This window comes from Loxodonta africana, chromosome 5 (assembly GCF_030014295.1).
Source record: "Loxodonta africana isolate mLoxAfr1 chromosome 5, mLoxAfr1.hap2, whole genome shotgun sequence".
NCBI lineage: Eukaryota > Metazoa > Chordata > Mammalia > Proboscidea > Elephantidae > Loxodonta > Loxodonta africana.
In genome coordinates this window covers 161,609,338-161,628,171 of record NC_087346.1, presented here as the reverse complement: position 1 = coordinate 161,628,171, position 18,834 = coordinate 161,609,338, and the positions used below count along the sequence as shown (strand labels likewise).

Here is an 18,834-nt window from a genome sequence, read left to right as displayed (position 1 = left end):
GTGGGGTTGTACCTGGTACCTGTTGGCTTTCTGTGGGATTTTTTCTCAGGCACCTGATGTTTAAGTGTCTAGAGGAGACCAGGTACTGTTAGGATGGGGATCCTCTAGGACTTGGGGGGTCCTCTAGGACTTGGGGGGGTCTTCTAAAGTTGGGCAGTCCTCTAGGATGGGGGTCTTCTAGTGCTGGTGGTCTTCTAGGGCTGTGAGTCCTCTGGGGTGGGCTGCTCGGGTCCTGGTTGCTTGAAGTCTTTAGAGGGGATGGGGCATGTGCTCACCTCTCGCAGTCTCTGTCACGTGTGTGCGTTTGCGTGAGCATCTCCTCCACCGCGTGGGGCCCCTGGCTTCCCGCCCTGGCAGCCAGAGGGAAGCTGGCAGGAGGCATTGCAGGTACAGTGAAGTGCTCCCCCCTCAGCCACCCTTGTCTGCTTCCCTTTCTGAGCCTGAGCCGCAGGCAGGCCTTCTCTTGTCCTGGGTGAGAGCTGGGGCGTGTGTGCATAGCGGTTGCGGCAGTTCTTTGTTGAAGATGTCTGAGGGTGAGATTGGTTTCACCTCCCCTGTGCAGCTGGGGTTTGTGCTGTTGTTGTTTTTATTTGTGTCTTTACGGCCAACCCTACCCCATGATTGTGGGCCCTGGCAGGGCTCCCCCGCAGTGTCTGAGGCCAGCGGGTTGATCAGGTGGTGACCAGGAAGGGTGTAGAGGGAGAGAGAGAACCTTCCTCAGAGCTCCATTTTCAGCTAAGTCCTTACCTGGCAGTTTTGTCTCAGTGTCTTCACAGGAGAAGATGTGTGTAACACTTGACAGGTGGGGTACTTTTTAAAAGTATCCCCAGAAGTAGAGGTTTGGAGAAACTGCTGGACGTTTACCTCGGCCCGTGTTCTTAGGGTTTCTAGACTCCACCGGCAGCCCTGCTTAAGCAATGGAATGTGTGTGTGATCTGGCTTTCACCGATGGCTGGGCTGACTTGTTTAAATGAAGACCTACAAAGTCTCCTGTGAACCACATCATAGTAGATAGGGCTAAACAGCTCATGAATGAGACACATGATCTGAAAGTTTTGTTCAAACCTTGATAACAGCCTGTTCTGTTTAAAGTGTCTTACTTGTATGATTACCTGTCTGATGTCTGTTGTCTCCACTAGAGTTAGAACTAACACTCCAAAGCTGGGCCCTCACCGGGCCCTCACCTGGCCCTCACCTGCTATGTTCTCCACTCTGTCTCCTGTGCCCACCACAGCTCTTAGCAGACAGCAGGCCCTCAGGGAATATTGTTGGATGGACAAAGGCCATCTTTGTGGATCCCCCTTCGTCTCAGTTTTGCTGCGTGTTCAGGCAGTGCAAGAGCACGGATAGCCTTGACTTTTAGTTGTTGAGCACCAGGCATTGAATTCTGTTCTTTATCTGCAAGGTCTTATTCCATATTGACTACAGTCCTGTGGGGACAGGCATTGTTAACTTCACTTTGCTATCGAGGTTTAGTATCCTGGGAAGGTTCTGAGCTGGGCCCAGGCCTCATGGGGTATGGGGAAGCTGGAATTCCAGTCCTGGCCTATTGTGGAGCCCATTGTCTTAGGCTGGGTTCTCTAGCATATATATAAATGACAGGTGCAGGATCTAGAGGGAGTATGAGCTTTGCCAGAACGTCTGTTGACACTGGATGCAGGCCACACCCCCAAGGAACTCTCCTTCCAACTGGATGGGTGGCAGAGGTCCTGGCAAATCAGTGGGCTCAGCCTTCGTATCCATTCTGTCAAGGGTGGGACGTGGAATACAGCCCTGAGGTCTGTGAGAAGAGCTGCATGTGTGAGCACGAGTTACCATTTCACTGTTACCACACTGCTCAGTGACAACCACTGAAAAACAAGCTCCAGGCTGAGGGCTGTGGGGACCATGGTCTTGGGGAACATCTAGCTCAACTGGCATGACACAGTTTATAGAGAAAACATCCATATTCTCCTTTGGTGAATAGCATCTGGGGTCTTAAAAGCCTGTGAATGACCATCTAAGTTAATCCACTGGTCTCATCCCGTCTGGAGCAAGGAAGAATGAAGAAAAGTAAAGACTCAAGGGAAAGATTAGTCTAAATGACTAATGGACCACAACTACCACAGCCTCCACCAGACTGAGTCCAGCACAACTAGATGGTGCCCGGCTACCACCACTGACTGCTCTGACAGGGAGGCTCCCGGACAGAGCTGGAGAAAAATGTAAACAAAATTCTAACTCACAGATAAAGACCAGACTTACTGGCTTGACGCAGACTGAAGGAACCCTGAGAGTATGGCCCTGGACACCCTTTTAGCTCCGTAGTGAAGTCACTCCTGAGGTTCACCCCTCATCCAAAGATTGGACAGGCCATGAAACAAAATGAGACTAAAGGGGCACACCAGCCCTGGGGCAAGGACTGGAAGGCAGGAGGGGACGGGAAAGCTGGTAATAGGGACCCCAAAGTCAAGAAGGGAGAGTGTTTACATGTCATGGGGTTGTTAACCAATGTCATAAAACGATATGTGTATTGACTAATTAGAAGCTAGTTTGTTCATCTAAAGTACAATAAAAAATATTAATAATAATAAGCTCCAGACATCGGGGAGACTTGGAGACTGTCTTGTGGGACCCTGGTCCTGATAGCCAGCATCCTCACCTTTGAGACCTCTGCCTATTTCTGGCATGTGCTTGTGCCTTTGCCCCACTTGGAGGCAGTGCCATGCAGGTGGCAGCTCCATCTTGTCCATGTCTGGAACCAAATGGCTTCTCTGCTGTCCCTCTTCCATCGATCAGACACTCCATAGGCGTGTTGCTCTGTGTCCTGCCTGTGCACAGGGGTGAGTGAGAGACTCCCATAGTCATGGTCCCCAGGAGCACACACCCTAGTTGAGGCGATACATACACACATAGATCAAAGCAGTTTTGTGGACATATGCCAGTATTCCTTCTCTACATGGAGTGGCGTCTTTAAGTAACATAAGTGTTCCTGGCCAAGCTAGTGGGACTAACTCAGTGGACCTGGCCTAAGTAACGGGCACGGCGTGTCCCTGGTGCCCTGAGCGTGGATTCTCGCTGTGACGGGCATGGCGTGTCCCCGGTGCTCTGAGTGCAGGTACTCACTGAGGCCTTTCTCACAGAACTCTTCGACATCTGCCTTGCCCGAGCCAAGGAGCGGTGGCGGTCCCTGAGCACCGGCGGCCCCGATGGGGAGAGCGAAGGTGCGTCCAGCCTGAGCCCGTGGGTGGTGGGGTGCTGTGGCCACTGCTCATGTCGTTGCTGACTGAGCAGCAAAGAGCTTGCTTTACGGCAGTGGGGTAGGTGCAGGTCTGTAAGGCTCCATGGGAAAAGGGTCTTTAAAGGCATACAAATTAGAAGAAGCTTTTATAGGAAATAGCATACCAGTTTCCGAGGGCATCTGTGTCCCAGCATGCTAGTGGGCTGCTCCTGCCCAAGGCCTTCCCCGCAACGGCTTTCCTCAAGCTCCTCTCGGGGTCGACATCGTGGTGCTGGCGTCTAGAGGAGGTGGGGGAGCTGCTTCCAGAAAGACGGAGATAAATGCACGTTGGCCAGGCCGCGCTCCTGGAACCTCTCATCACTCACCAGTTTTTTTTACCGATTTTTTAAATGCTGTGTACATGGTATTGGAACTCAAATAGAAAACAAGTTACTCAGAGACACTCGTTAGAAATGGCTCCCACGTGATCTGAGTAAATACCAGTGATGTCTTAGATCAAGCAGTGATTTTCTCTTCTGTGCCTGGAGTCCATCTGTGGACACTATGCGTCCTCTTGCATTTCCTGACTGTAGTTGTTGAGAGGTAAAATCCAGTGAGATTTTGATTTCAGACCTTGAGAAAATGCCTGGCGATGGCCTGGCTGTAGCTGATGCCCCCTAAGGCGGGGCCTCGTATCCTGCTGCTGTGTGACTCAGGTGCAGCCAGGCTGGGGTGTGTGAGGAGCGCCCCATCTCTGCCCCGTCCTGCCTTGGGCCAGCACGGTGACCTGCCCCTTCCACAGATGCCGGCCTCCCGGCAGCTGACAGAGAAGCCAGCCTGGAGCTGATTAAGCTGGACATCTCCAGGACATTCCCCAGTCTCTGCATCTTCCAGCAGGTAGGTGGGGGACACGTGTTGCTGTCAAGTATGTTTTGTCAAAAATGTGCAGATGCCAAACTTCGTACACATGTAATCAAGTTTGAAAAGAACTTGGTTTTTTTTAGGATGGGCAGGGTGGGTCTTATTGTTGATACATTTAGCCTTTTTAAAGCAACTGTGACAGATCCTTCCTGCCAAGTGTTCAATGTGGCTATGTTCTGCTTTTCTTCTTTGTATTCTGCTTTTAAAGGCAGTTCGCCAAGCCACTGAGGAGCAAGCAGAGGCTCAGCTCAGCTCTGTGCACCCACTTACTAACCAATGGTCACTCTGCTCTGAGCTGGGAACCAGTGGGAGACGCCCTCAGTCCTGACAGAGAGCTTGGGGACACTGAGAGGGGTCAGTCAGGTTCAGTGAGCCAGGATGGGGTCAAGCACCAGGGGAGGGACATTCTTGGGCCAGGGGGCGCTGGCGCCAGGCCCCACCAGAGTTCCGGGGTGGAGGACTGAGCAAGGCTGTGTCCCTGGGGACTAGGGAGCTGCTGCCATTTTGGAATGACTCCACTGGAGTGAACACAGAGCCTGAGCATCCAGCACCACAGCCCAGGTCCTGAGACAGAGGCCTTAGGCAGCTCGGTGTCACTGGGTCTGCAGACCACTCCGCCCCTTCCCCATCCTCCTGTATTCCCCGGGAGAGGCCTGGACCCCGGTCTGCAGGATGGGAGCTCTGGTGTGCCACCTGTGCTGTGGAGGCTCTTACTCTGTCACTTCCCTGGGTCCCTAAGTCCAGGCGGGAATGTCCCCATTGGATCTCCAGGAGTCATTGCGACAGAGGAAATAATTTGCAAAGTGACCTGGGCAGCTGTCCTGGCCGCGTTAAGCCTGGATTTGAGGAAATCCGCCAGCCCTTGGCCCTCATCTCCCTCTGGGTGACCATCCTGGGACCCTCTTCTCCCCAAGTGGCCATCAGCCTCTTTGCTTTCCTCCTCTGCTGGCTCCCAGGCCTTAGTCACTGTGCTGGGCGGCTCCTCTCTGCCCTCAGTGAGCTGGTCCAGGTTCCTGTCTGAGGAGGGACAGGCTTCCTAACTGGCACCAGCATTGCTGGATCTCTTCCCAATCCATGCGGGCTGTGGTGGGGCCCCTCCCTGTAGGGAGGATTTTCACCTTCGACTTGAGGCAGATTTAGGTTTTCCTTCTGAGCAGTCACTGTCTAGGCTCTTTGCACTGTGAGCAGCTGCTTGGGCTCTTTGCACTGAGTGCACTGAGTCTGCTCATCTGTGACAAGGGGTGATACCACCAGCCTCACCGGGCTGCCTGTCCCAGCACAGAACAGACGTCTGATAAACACCAGTTATTATTAAACACCTTCGAGAATAGTAGGAAACTAAAAGAACTAAGTCCAACCGGAAGTTGAAGAGTTTTTTCACGTCAGGCAGCAGCAGCGAGAGTGGTAGACAGAACAGTGGCACAGCCGACTGAGGTTTTGTTCCTCTTTTTAATCCAGTGTAGGGGATATGTATGCCCTAATAGAAAGTAGGTTACAGTTCTTCCTCATAGCAGAGACTGAAAGTGAAAAAGGAAGAGAAAATTCTAGGACCATCCTGTAGAAAGGGGGCCACTAGAGCTCAGACATCAGCTGGAAGCCTTTGCTCTGGGGGTGCTTTGAGGTCTCTGTGTTAGGGAGGGGCAGGGTGCCACAGGATCTGCCTCTCCCTACAGTAGCAGTTGAGCAAAATAGAGAAGTCAGAGTCCGGCCTGGGGCCACTCCCACACCTGAGATCCCTCCCTCACCTGAGGCCCTTCCCACACCTGGGGCCCCAGCCTTTCCTGAAACACCTCCTAGGGACTCAGCTTCAGGACTTCTGGTGGGGAGAACCACTGGGATCACCCTGGTGCAGGAGTTCTGTGGATGGGGTTGGAAACAGATGGCAGGGGGTGGCCTTTCTCTTTCAGGGTTCCTCTGGGTGTGTCTCCAGCAGCCTGTGGTTCCTAAAGTTCTAGGTTTCATAAGTGGGTGATATTTTAAAACCAAGACCTGGGGAGAGGGTGCAGCAAGCCATGAGATGCCGCAAAAAAGGGCCCTTACAGTCAGCAGCGCTGACTGCTTGGATCATCTTCTCAACAAGGAAAAGGGCATCGGGCACCAGAGTGAGAAGCACCCCACAGCAGTGGTGGAGGATCTGAACTCACCAGTGGTCAGCGTTAGGGAGAGTTCAGCGTGGTGCCCTTGTTTCTGCCATTTAGGCCCGACGGCCCTGGGGACCCTGCAGAGAGCCCTCCTCCCACCCCTTCTCTCCCCTGGTACCCGATGTCGCCCTCTCCACTCCCTCATTGCCGGTTTTCTTCTTTTGTCCCTCTGACCTGTGAGTCTCTTATTTCTTTATATGTCAAGACTTGATGGTCTGGACTGTGCAGCGACTTCATAGCCACACACCATGTGTGACTTTATTCCCTGTGTTCTTTGGGCCACAGGGTGGCCAAGCCACCTGAGCTTCCTTCTGTGAGGGTTGCTCAATTAGGAAAACACCCCAACACCTGGAATCGTTATGGGAGCAGAGGGAAGTTTGGAGGGATGGAGGAGTAAAGTGGTGGCTACGAGGACTTCAGGCTGGTGGTGTATTTTCTAAACGTGACACACAAAAGCACAAAAGAAACAAAGACAACAGGCAGGGGTGAGGTGGAGAGGACAGGAGAGCGAGGGGCTCAGCTGGCAGGCAGTCGGGATGTTAGCCGGCCCCTCGGGTGCCAGGCTTACCATCTCTAGGACGGTCCTTGAAGGGGGCACAGCCTACAGCAGGAGCCAGGTTCAGGGCGTTTTTCCAGCATGGTGTCAGTACCTAACCTGCCAGCTTTTGTCAAAGCAGCTTCTTAGATTGACTAAATCGGGAGTTTCTTACATTCCATAGTGCACACGGGGAGAGCAGGCATGGCTGGTCGCGGTGCTGTCGCTAGCGGTAGGATCAGCAGTAGGCAGCAGTGGCCGTCAGTAGGCTTGGTGGCAGAGACTGGTCATGGTAGGTCTGGCGCACAGTACTCCGCAGCCGTGGCAGCAGCATCCCGCGTTACCTGAGAGCTAACAGTACTCACGTGTGTGTTGTTTTTGCTGTGTTGCTTTCTAGGGTGGCCCATATCACGACATGTTGCACAGTATTTTGGGCGCTTATACTTGTTACCGGCCGGATGTGGGCTATGTAAGTGAAGTTTTTCGATATTTTAAAGTGTTATCACCTAAAAAGAAAGTCAAAATATTGTCCAGCACGTCTGAGCTGCAGCTGTCACGTGAATGCCGTCACTTCTTCATCCTGGAGTGTGAAGTGTCGTGGCGGTGAGCTGACCCCGGTTCCCCAGAGAGGAGCCGAGCTGACGGGCTGTTCTGTGGGATCAGCCACATTGTAACGGGATGTGATTTGACTTGTTGCATGTGAGCTCCTGCGTAACATTAAATCTAAACACCTTTAGCAGTAACCGTTTTTTAAAATGTGCTGCTGCTGTGTCTCAGCTGAGCCGGGGTGTGTGCGTGTGGGGTGTGTGTGGTGTGCACATGTGGTTTGTGTGGGGTGTGTGCGTGTGGGGTGTATGTGCGAGTGTGGTGTATGTGCATGTGTGGGGGGTGTGTGTGTGGGTGGGTGCACACGAGTGCATGTAGTGTTTTGGTTTCTGTGTGCCTGTGTGTGGTATGTGTGTGTGCATGTGGGGGGTGTGTACACATGTACTTGGTGTGTACGCATACATGTGTGTGCATGTGGGGTGTGTGGGGGGTATATGTGTGTGTGGGGTGTACATGCACGTGTGTGTGTGGGGTGTGTGGGGGGTATATGTGTGTATGGGGTGTACATGCACGTGAGTGGGGGGGTGTGTACATGTGCATATGGTGTGTGCATGTGCACCCATGTGGGGTGTGTGTGGGTTTAGATGTAACACCTGGAGCAGGACACGCACATCTAGGTCACCCAGAAGCTGTACGCAGTAGTGGGTGGTCTTCTGATGCAGAGAGGGAAGGGGTCAGTTGGGGCTTTCATTCAGATGGGAAGGTGGGGGCTGCAACAGGGCACGTGGCTGGGAAGGAGCAGAGCAGGGTGAGTGACACCCGGCTCGGACGCAGTGGCCATAGGTCCTGCCCTGGTGGACGCAGTGATCCTGGACGTGTCAGGTGTGCCGGTGCTGGAGCCCCTCTCCACATGAAATGGGAGCTGACCCAGACACAGCCACGCTGGCCTGACCCCCATTCCTCTTCCCCAGGTCCAGGGCATGTCCTTCATTGCAGCAGTGTTGATCTTGAACTTAGATACTGCAGATGCCTTCATTGCCTTCTCTAACCTCTTGAATAAACCCTGTCAGATGGCGTTCTTCCGTGTGGACCACGGCCTTGTGAGTATCTTCCGCGTGATATCCCAGGGCCACGTCTCTCATCCCAGTGGAGAAAGAACACCTTTCCCTCTGCCAAGAGAGACGGAGAGTCAGCAGCGCTGTGAGGTGGAGGGCGTTGGTGTTGCATTGAGCTTAAGTTTAAAAACACGTGGCTAATAGCCAAATGTATGAATTTTTTTAATGCATTCGTTTGGAAAGATATTTCTCAAAACATGTCCTTTAAATGAGACCGGGGCAACTCCTGAACAGACACATGGCCTTTATGGAAGGAGAACTCAGCAGCCATACCCTTACTGGGCTCTGTCCAGTGGGGCGTCTCCTGATGGAGCTGGGGCGGCACTTCAGCGGTGTGCCTGTGTGCTGAGAACAGGGCGTGTTTGCAACCTTGCTTCTCTGAAAATGGCAGCACTGTGGTAGTATGGTTCTGGGGCTTGCCTGCTCTGGATGTACTGGAGGGAGTGAGGCGGTCCTCTGCCCTGTGCAGACGAAGAAGCAGGGCTCAGGGATGAGGGAATGAGGCCATGTGAAAGGGTCCTCTGCCCTGTGCAGATGAGGAAGTGGGGCTCAGGGACGAAGGGACGAGGCCAGGGCCATGGGGCAGTCCATTTGGGTTCCCAAGCCTGTGTTCTGGAGTCCCGAAGAAGAGTCACAGTGAACAGATCCATCAGCTTTTTTGTTAGCTTTGACTTGAGCGTTTGCTGATAGCTAATTATCCCCAGTACTTGAAAACCAAAGCAATGGAGTAGTTCTGCCAGCTGGGAAACGTTAAGGGCTGCTGAGTCGTTCTAGTTCAGGCAGCACACATCTTAAAAAAAGAACCTAAAAACTCCCACCGGGCCGATGGCTGTTACTGTTAGGGGAAGTATAAATTGGCAGAGTACTTTGGAAGATAATTGGTATTAAGTATCAATAGCTGTGAATGGCTTTGGAATGTAATTTTGCTTGTAAGAATCAACTCCAAGGAAGCCATAGATAAAGAGAAAGCGTGATGCCAGAAGGTGGCCGTTACAGAATTACTTGTAGTTGTGAAAATGAAAACCACCTAAAACGGGCTGCAAGGGAGTACAGAGCAGTTAATCAAAATCTAAATATGCGTCCAGAGAAGTTCTGATGCTTACAAAGAACTGTGATGTAGGAAAGTATTTAAGATAAAATGCTAATTTAAAATAAAACGTGAAACAGAACACATACCCTCACAGCTACGACAGCAGCGTAGCAACCAAAGGAAACCTGCAGTGTTGCTCATGTTAACAGATGATGTTTATTCCTGTCCTTCCTGAGGTTTCTACAGCGAGTATTTACAGGTGCTACTTTCATAATCAGGGAAAACATACCTTTCCAGAAAAATACTGGTCAGAAATTGAAAAGCCGGTTTAGAAGAGAAGAGATTCCTGGATGGAAATTTGATTTTTTTTCTCTTCATATATAATAAAATGATTTCCATCTTAAGTTTCTGCAAAATTTGAAGACCCCACCTTTCTCTTTGGAAACACATGATAAAAGTCGTGCTTAAGAAGAGTCATAGAATCGCCATGTTGCATGGGACCTTCATGCGGACGTTTGGGTGGGCCAGGTTGCTGTTTGCTGAGGGATGACCTGTGCTCTGTAGGATGTTGAGCAGCATCATCCTTGGCCTCCACCCACCAGATCCCAGTACCACCCCATCCCCCTAGCTGTGACAACCAAAAGTGTCTCTGCACATTGTCCAGTGTCCCTGGAAGCAAAATCTCCGCTGTCGAGAGCCAGTGGTTCACATACTGCCTTCATTGAGGATGCAGAAGCTCGTCAGAGCCAGTGAGGTGTGGGCAGGTGGGTCGCCTCCCACCCCCACTCTGACCTGTGTGGCAGGTCTGTGTGCAGGACCACCTGTCAGAGGTCAGGGAACAGGTGCCGGTACAGACGGGCTGCGGCCAGTTCCTCTGTCTGGTGCTTTCACCCAGGTGCGTGGAAGGTCTGCGCCTGTAAGCCAGAGCACTGATGCCCTCGCCTCACTCGTTAGCATTAACCCCTGGAAGGCGAGGGGGTGGGGTCTGCCTTCCCAGGTCTGTCCAGACAGTGTCCTGTCTCCCGGGTCTCAGAGAAGGCTACCTCTGTAGTGGGACAGGCCTGGGTTCTGTCTGTGCCCCGACGACAGAGCTGCCCTGGGGTCCGGTTCTCCAGTCTGTAAAGGGGAGGTCGGATGAGGTAGCCGGGGAGCTGCTGTGAAGATTGGAGGTGGTGCCCTGGGCCCCGTGGAGCACTGCTCCTTGGACTGTCAGCAGTCGCGTGAGAAGAGCTAGCTGCTAGGTGTAAAGGTGTAAATACACTGATTTAACGTCTCAGTAGATTAGTTAGGAGCGTGTGCTGACCAGTGGTTCGTTACCGTGTTTCCCGTTGTCTCCCCAGATGTTGACTTATTTTGCTGCATTTGAGGTATTCTTTGAAGAAAACTTGCCGAAATTGTTTGCTCATTTCAAGAAAAACAACTTAACTCCCGACATCTACCTAATTGATTGGTAAGCCTGAATTTTCCGTGTTCTCAGGGTGTTTTCATGGCTCCCTGCCCCTTTTCCTCTGTCCTCTGCTGGCTTCTTTCAGGACTCGGGGCCCTTGGGCCTGCCTTGTACCCTTCTCACTGCCCGTGTCGCAAGCCCCACCCTGCGCACCATGCCCTTGTTATAGCTGGCTCCCCGTTACAACTCTCAGTGACTTCCCGTTCCAGCTCTCTGTGACTCCCTGTTTCAGCTCTTGGTGACTCCCACTGCAACTCTAAGTCACTCCCCATTACAACTCTCAGTGACTCTGTTACAGCTCTTAGTGACTCCCCATTACAACTCTCAGTGGCTCCCTGTCCTAGCTCTCAGTGGCTCCCTGTTATAATGCGGTTACTCCCCTGAATGGTACCCTGTCTCGGCAGCTGCACGGTGGGGGACATGAACCCTTAGAGGTAAGAGGCTCCTTGGCCCTTTGGAGAGAGGCCATTTTTGGGCAGCACCCACACCTGGAGCCTTCCGAGTGGATTGCACCCTGTGGTTCCCACCTGAGAGAATGTCCGTGTCGACAGCTTAGTGTTCGCCACTGCAGTGGTGTGAAGGCCTGGTGGCTGGTCCGGCACCAGGAGTCCAGGGGCTTTGTGGTGACATCTTCAAGAGTGCACAAGAGTGAGGTGCTGGGGTTTGTGGAAGGATGATTCCATGCAGGGGCAGGGAGGCCCACCAAGAACCACCACTCAGAACGGGTACGGTGCTGGTGGCAGAAAGAGCTGGGGAGCCCCAGCACCCCTGCACTCCACTGGTAGACTGGATTAACCGGCCCGGCTGCTGGTTCCACAGAGAAATGGGTGCTGGACCAGGTGCTGAGGGGTGAGAGGAGGCCACCGTGTGGTGATAGCACAGGGTAGAGGGCTGGGCCGTGGGCGCTCAGAGAGAGGCATCCCGCCAGCACCAGGGCCAGAGATGGCCCAGCACTGTCTGAGAGGGGAGAGGACCCGAGAGGGTCAGGCCTTCTGGCCTGGGATGGGGCATGTCCAGATCAGGAGTCTGGTGCATAAGCCTGTAACACGCTGACCACTCAGGGCTGTGTGTTCTGTGGATTGCATTGTGGTACCCAGTGTTTCAAGGGGCAGAAGTCTGTGCTTCACTGTGGTTTGCATTGTGGAGGTCAGTGTCTGCTCATCCAGGCTTGGGTCTGACGGGAGCATTTGCTCTGGGCCTTGCTGACCCCTGCGGGGGTGGTGTGCAGAGCCCTTCCAACGTAGTGCAGGCTTGTGTGCTGGGGCTTGTGGAAGGTGCTGGCTTAGATGCTTGGACTCTGTCTTGTTCCCTGACAGACTCTGAGCTCTGGGAAGGTGGTGGCGTCTGTCTTGGCGACCATTGTATCTGGCGTCTGCCATGGAGTGGGCGCATCCAAGGTGCTTCTCAGTGCTTGCTGTGGGCAGGATCGCATGGCGTCTTGAGGTGCTGCGTGACAGCTGACTGGGCCGTGTTTCATGGAATTTTAAGACCGGCCTTAGAATGAAGGCAGGCTGTTCCCCTGCCGCGCCACCTTAACAGGAACATTGCTGACTCTGAGTGTTCTGGCTGGATTCAGACATAAGCACAGAGTCCTCTGTTGGCCACCCCGGTCTGAACATCCCCTCTGCTTCCAGGATCTTCACCTTGTACAGCAAATCCCTGCCGCTGGACCTGGCCTGCCGCGTGTGGGACGTTTTCTGCCGTGACGGTGAGGAATTCCTCTTCCGCACAGCCTTGGGGCTGCTGCGGCTCTTCCAGGATGTCCTGGCCAGGATGGACTTCATCCATATCGCCCAGTTCCTCACCAGGCTACCCGAGGACCTGCCTCCTGAGGAGTTCTTTGCCTCCATCGCCACCATCCAGATGCAGAGTCGGAATAAGAAGTGGGCCCAGGTGAGCATCCCTGCTCTTTACCGTGGAGCGTGGGGGACTCACAGCTGACTGTGCTTTGAGAAAGCTGTTCAGGGGAGGGAGGGACCCTGATGATGTCTGCTTGGCCACCGGCCTTGGCATGCCCTTGACTCTGGGTTCCTGATGGAGGGGGCGGGCATGTGGGCTGGGACCGAAGCCTTCCCTGCACCCTACTGAGGCCCTCACTTTAGAAAGCATTTTGTAAACCAAGTCCTCTCCCTTCTACCATTTTTTTTTTAAAGTGCTGCCAGAGACAGAAAACAGAGAGAACTAAGCCTGTTGAGCCACCATGCAGGGCCTGTGGTCCTCACTGGGATGCTATCTATGGCCAAAGAGAGCGAGGCCCAGAGAGCCCCCACAGCTGGCCAGGGCCCCCAGCTCTTCCCCTTGGGTGGGTTGCTATTACCCACTAGTGGCACCTTGGCCGGTGTACCTGAGCTGAGGGTCTGCGATCGTGGGCAGCCCCAGTCTCCAGGACTCCCTCCCTCCCAGGTATCCTCCTTGTGGAGTGCTCCAAGCCTCTATCCTGCTAACAGCAGAGACGTATCCCTGGATCTTGTCCCCGTAGATGCTCCAAGCACCTGAGCATTGAGTCCTAGTTGTCTATTCCTCTAGTGGCTTATGCCTTCCCATGTGTGCCAAGCAATGCATGTTCCTGGTGTTTTTCAGTGTTTTATTACCGGAACACCTCAGTGCACACAAAAATGGTATCGCAAACCCCATGTACCTGTCAGACCCCACGGCCCAGTCACTGTCCACCACAGCCATGGCTCGCCCGTCGTGTTGCTCAGTGGCCCCAGGCACCGCTCTCTGTAAATACGTGTCTCTGAGGATGTGGGCCCTTAGCAGAGCACGGCCCGCTGTCACCCAGAACAGTCAGAGACCCCAGTTTTCAAATTTCTCATGGGTATATGTCACAGATGGTTTCATAGTTTGTTTTGAGTCGAGAATCAAATAAGCCCCTGTCTTCCTTTCCGCCATACCTATTGAAAACCTGGGTCCTCTGTCCTGTAGTCTCCACGGTCCAGACTTCACTGTCTGACCCCATGGTGGTGTGAGTGGCCCTCTGCCCTCCTGCACGCTGGTCATTAGGGCCCAGGGCTTCTTCAGGCTCAGTGTTGGCTTGCTTGTCTGGGAAGATTGCTCACGGTGATTGGCCGCCCCTCTCGGAGCTTGTAAGCAGCCTAATTAGTGATGTATGGGTGAACGGACAGCTGTACCAAAGTGGAATCTGTGCCATAAACTGCAGCCTTTTGAAGCGTGTGATCAGTGCCTGTTTTCACCCAGTGTAAGGCTCTGCCCTTTCCCTGGGCATCTGCCCCCAACGCGCTTCCCCCTTGTCCCCATCAGAGGCCACTCTTTTGGGGGAAGACGCCCTTTTCTTCAGGGTGTGTTGGGAGGAAGCCGTGATGTGGCCCGGGGTGACCAGGAGACGCCCCTCTGGTTTTGCCAGCAGCCAGAGGGGCCCGTGCACCGTTGCGGTTCTGAAACAGCGCACTGTTGCGGTTCTGAAACAGCACACTCAGCTCCTGCGTGAGCAGGACCCGCTTGGTGAGAGGGATGGCTGTCTCCGGTTATAAACAAAGGACAAGGCAAAACGAAAACGTGGCCCTTGTTCAGAAGTCATTAAGAGATTCAGGACGGTGGCAGCAGAGTGCAGAACCACACAGGGCCTGTGAGCGCAGAGGCCGTGAAGCCACTTGGTGTAACCCTGCACGGGGTCAGCCTCTCCTAGTGGCCTCCGTCCGTCAGAAAGGCAGCTGTAGTTCTCCAGCGGCTCGGCGGTCAGGGCAGCGGGCTTCTCTCCTGCTCCTCACCGTCACCTTCCTGTGAGACGTACACACGCGCACCACACATCTACACACACACCACACATGCACTCACACACCTCACGTCTGCAACACACACCACATTGTCTACACAGCACACGTACCACACATGCACTTACACACCTTACAGCAACACACATACCATACATCTATACACACACCACAGTCTACATACGCCGTGCATACCACTCGTGCACTTATACACCTCACATCTACACACACGTCTACACACCACACGCACACACCACACACACCACACGCACACACCACACGCGCATACACCACATGCGCAAACCACGCACGCGCACACCACGCACACCACACGTGCACACCACATGCGCACACCACCCACGCGCACACACCACCCACGTGCACACACCACCCACGCGCACACATCACACACACACACACCACACGCACACACCACACACGCACACCCAAAAGATGAGCAGACTAAAGTCAGATCTGTCGGTTGCTTTCCTGTGTCTTAGGCTGGGGGAAACCGTTGGTTACAACTACGGGTTGTCCAAGTGGCAGGACATCTTGTGGTCACAGACAGTGATGGTGGGCATCACATGGGATTTGTGGCCCGTGCACATTTCTCAGTACCACACCCAGGCTAAGACATGGCTGATCTTCTCAGGACATGTGAGCGTGTGCTGGTTAGCGACCCCTTTACCTGAGGTGGCGGGCTTCTTACCTGCCTAATAGAAGGAGCCTCGGTTGATGTGTGTGCTCTGCCCTGGTGGTCTGTGATTCAGTGAAGGGGGTGACAGTCTGGTGTGAACCCTCTGAGCCTCCACTGCTCGAGCACCCCAGGACGGGGTCCTGGCCTCAATGGCATGTGCGGGGTGAGCAGCTGCCACGCATGAAGGGCTCCTCCCGGCTGACTGGGTGCTCAGGCGGGGGCTGCTGTGGGTGCTCCTCTGTTGCTCAGCAGTCACGACAGACAGGTTGTCCCTAAAAGTGAAAGTGTTAGCTGGGAGCTGGGAGCCAAGGAGGAAGCTGCCACCCTGGGAAAGGTCAGAGAGGCACCAGGAGAAGCAGTGCCTTTATCAGACCTGAGGGTGCCCCATCGCCTGGTGAGAGGGCCTGGCAGCGGGACGGCAGGATGTGGGCGCCAGGTGTAGTTCCACCCCACATGGAGGTGGACGTTGGTGGCGATGTGCAGGGCAGACCCAGGCTGAGGACAGAGAAGGAAGAGTCCTCGGCTGCTGTCACCGCTGTGGCTGCTGCAATGGTGGCAGGATGTCAGAGACCACGCTGGGGCTGGGATGGAGGATAGATGGGATGGATGGGGCGGGAATTGTGGGGGTAGGGTAGTCAGGAGGCTGCATCGTCTGTCTGTCTGTGTTCAGTGTGTGCTGTGGACTGAGCCCAGACGTCTCCCTCCATCCCCAGGTCCTGACTGCGCTGCAGAAAGACAGCCGAGAGATGGAGAGGGGCAGCCCCTCAACGAGGCACTGAGGCCTGGGCGTCAGCACCACCACAGCTCCACACGGCTCCGCGGGCGCAGACCGACACCGTATCTGCAGACCAACACTGCGTGTGCAGACCGACGCCTCGTGTGCAGACTGACACCGTGTGTGCAGACCGAGGTCGGTGGTGCAGACTGACACCGCAGGCAGTGGGCAGAGCAGGCTCTGCTCCTGTCTGGTCCCTAACACTGAAGCTGGCCTTAAACAGAACAGCACTTTGAAGGATTCGATGAGGCTTGGCCTTAAGACGCTAGGGGCACAGTGGCCTGGTGCACAGTCTTAAACAAGGGAAGTGGCTGCCTCTCCCCTTTACTTCAGCAGCAGTTAATTAAATCACAACGCCTCTGCCGATGGCTGGGAATAACACCTCAGTCTTTCTTGGCTTTGGTGGTGGGACGTGTTGGTGCAAGGCCTCAGGGATGTTACGGCTTGACAGTGGGGGTGGGGTCAGTTACGGGGCTCAGTTTCCCAGAGTGGAGAGCTGTGCGTTAGAAGCCCACCAACCAAAGATCTCACGGGGCAGGTGGACCCCTCGGAAGCCTCTGCCTTGTATTTTTGGGCCCCCTGGCCTCGCAGGTGCCCCACCGTGCCACCTCGACTCCAAGCAGTGTGGCCTGGAGTGCTCCTGGGTCCAGGGGCTGCTTGCCTGCCGCTGGCCCTTGTTTTCCGAGCAGGAGGAGCTGTTTGCACCGATGGAGATGGCTTCCGGGCTGGTGGAGGAGGCGACGGGAGCACGAAGGAGAGCCCTGGCCTGTACCTCCTGGCCCCCTGCTTTCCTGCCTCTGGGGGCCAGGGGCAACATGGGGGTCAGCTGGGGCATTGCTCCCCTTGCTGTGACAGATGTGGAGTCAGTCCTCGGGGCCAGCAGTTCTCTTTCTGTGTCAGGCTATGATGTACGGGCAACTTCAGCCGCTGTGGGTTACAGACTCCCAGTGGCCCCGGCAGTCCCACAGCCTCCTGGCGTCTGCACCTCAGCCCCAGCTCTGCTGGTTTTCTCCAGGCTCGTTGGCAGGATTTTGTTGTAGCTTTTCCCTAATTTTGAGAACTTTGGAAGGAATTTGGTTGTCAGATTCAAAGATGAATAGTGTTTGCACAGAACAGGAGGACAGGCAGCATCATGGAGAAGGCCCCACGGAGGGTCCGCAGCCTTGGGGCCCTGCTCTTGAGCGCCCTCAGCAGGCTGGTTCCTGGTGTTGGGAGCGTTGTTGACTCTGGGCCGGGACAGGGAGCCTGGCTGTGTCTGCACACCCCACCCCCCAGGCCTGTTTGGGTGCATCTGTGTGTGTGTGTGTGGACCCTCTCAGGTTCTCTCCTGAACTCCCGGGCCCCCTCCTGCCTCCACCTTTCCCCGCCGACCCCGTGAGGCAGCCCGTCCCCTATGTCTGGGTGCTGTCCCTGCATCGCCGCATTGAATGTAGCCCCCCAGGCACACTTCCTGTGTCCATGATAGAGGCGTGCTGTGCTCTAAAAGTGTGTATTTTCTTAGTGTACATGAGACATTCCTACGGTCATGTCAGAGGGTGATGGTGCAGGGCTCCAAACGCAGGGTTGCACATCGACTCAGCCCAGCTCCTCGCACTGTTGCCCGGTAGTGGACACACACCTCGCTGAATGGCACCATTTGAAGAAGCGTTAAGTGTTGAGCTGGAACCCCACGCCCCTGGGACTCTCAGCAGGCCTCTGGTCAGAGGTAGCTTCAGTGGTCCGCTCAGGTGTCAGTCCTGTGGGTCCTGTGCCCGGCCGTGCCTCCCTCCTTGTCACTGTTGTGGGTGGGCTGACGCCACGTTGTTGGGACCGTTGGGTTTTCCGGATCTCAGACTCCAGGCCTGGGGCCTCTGTGCAGCCACACCTTAGAGCCGAGAGCCGGAATCTCCTGGGGAAACACTGCTCGCTGAAGGTACTTTTTAACTGCTCAGTTTTTGACTACTTGGAGTAGTTTGCAGATTAAACTCCTGGTGATACTTGCTGCATATCATGTTTCAATGCCTGTACAGTTAACTTTTGATTTTATTTAGTAAAGTGTCTCAACTAGGACTTTTTGAATTGTAAATAAGTGGTTTTATTAAATAAAAGTCATGTACAATTGTTTTTCTGCTCACTGACCATGGTCTGGCATGAACTTGAGGGGCTCGCCTGGAAGCTGGCAGGCACGGTCCTTCTGCTCGCTGACCGTGGTCAGGTGTGAACTTGAAGGGCTCGCCTGGAAGCTGGCAGGCACGGTCCTTCTGCTCGCAGACCGTGGTCAGGTGTGAACTTGAGGGGCTCGCCGGGAAGCTGGCAGGCACGGTCCTTCTGCTCGCTGACCGTGGTCAGGTGTGAACTTGAGGGGCTCGCCTGGAAGCTGGCAGGCACGGTCCTGAGCATCTTGCTGACTCACTAGTTTAAAAGCCATATGTCAGGCTCTGTTAAAAGCAAAAGGCCTGGTCATCTAGTCAAGGGACTCGAGAGCTGGGGGCACCTATTGTAGGTGGAAGGGCACCCCGAGATCACCAGTCCCCCTCCAGCCGGCTGCTCTCCTGCCCGCCAAGTGCGCCTCTCCTGTGCCTCCCAGCCCGCCTCCGTGGCCTTGTCACCCCGCGTACTTCTGCGCTCGCCCTGCAGGTCACTGCCCCAGCACTCTGCACGCGACCTTGGAACCATCCTCGGTGGTTTTACAAACTGGATCGGGGCTGACAGGTAGGC

The 18,834-nt window shown here is 54.6% G+C and overlaps 1 protein-coding gene across 7 annotated transcripts in view; it reads left to right on the top strand.

The window, feature by feature from the left end:
* TBC1D14 (TBC1 domain family member 14) overlaps positions 1–18,235 on the top strand; it is a 90,678-nt gene extending 72,443 nt beyond the window's left edge. For 6 of the 7 annotated variants that reach the window (XM_003422739.4, XM_064286211.1, XM_064286216.1 and 3 more), the window contains 7 exons: positions 3,123–3,203; positions 4,002–4,096; positions 7,194–7,265; positions 8,314–8,442; positions 10,828–10,937; positions 12,569–12,827; positions 16,076–18,235. In XM_003422739.4, the coding sequence (XP_003422787.1) occupies positions 3,123–3,203; positions 4,002–4,096; positions 7,194–7,265; positions 8,314–8,442; positions 10,828–10,937; positions 12,569–12,827; positions 16,076–16,141 (812 nt within the window). In that variant the 3' untranslated portion in view covers positions 16,142–18,235. The remainder of the gene's footprint in view (positions 1–3,122; positions 3,204–4,001; positions 4,097–7,193; positions 7,266–8,313; positions 8,443–10,827; positions 10,938–12,568; positions 12,828–16,075) is intronic. The other variant, XM_064286213.1, reaches the window with a different exon arrangement.
* Positions 18,236–18,834: the final 599 nt, after the last annotated feature.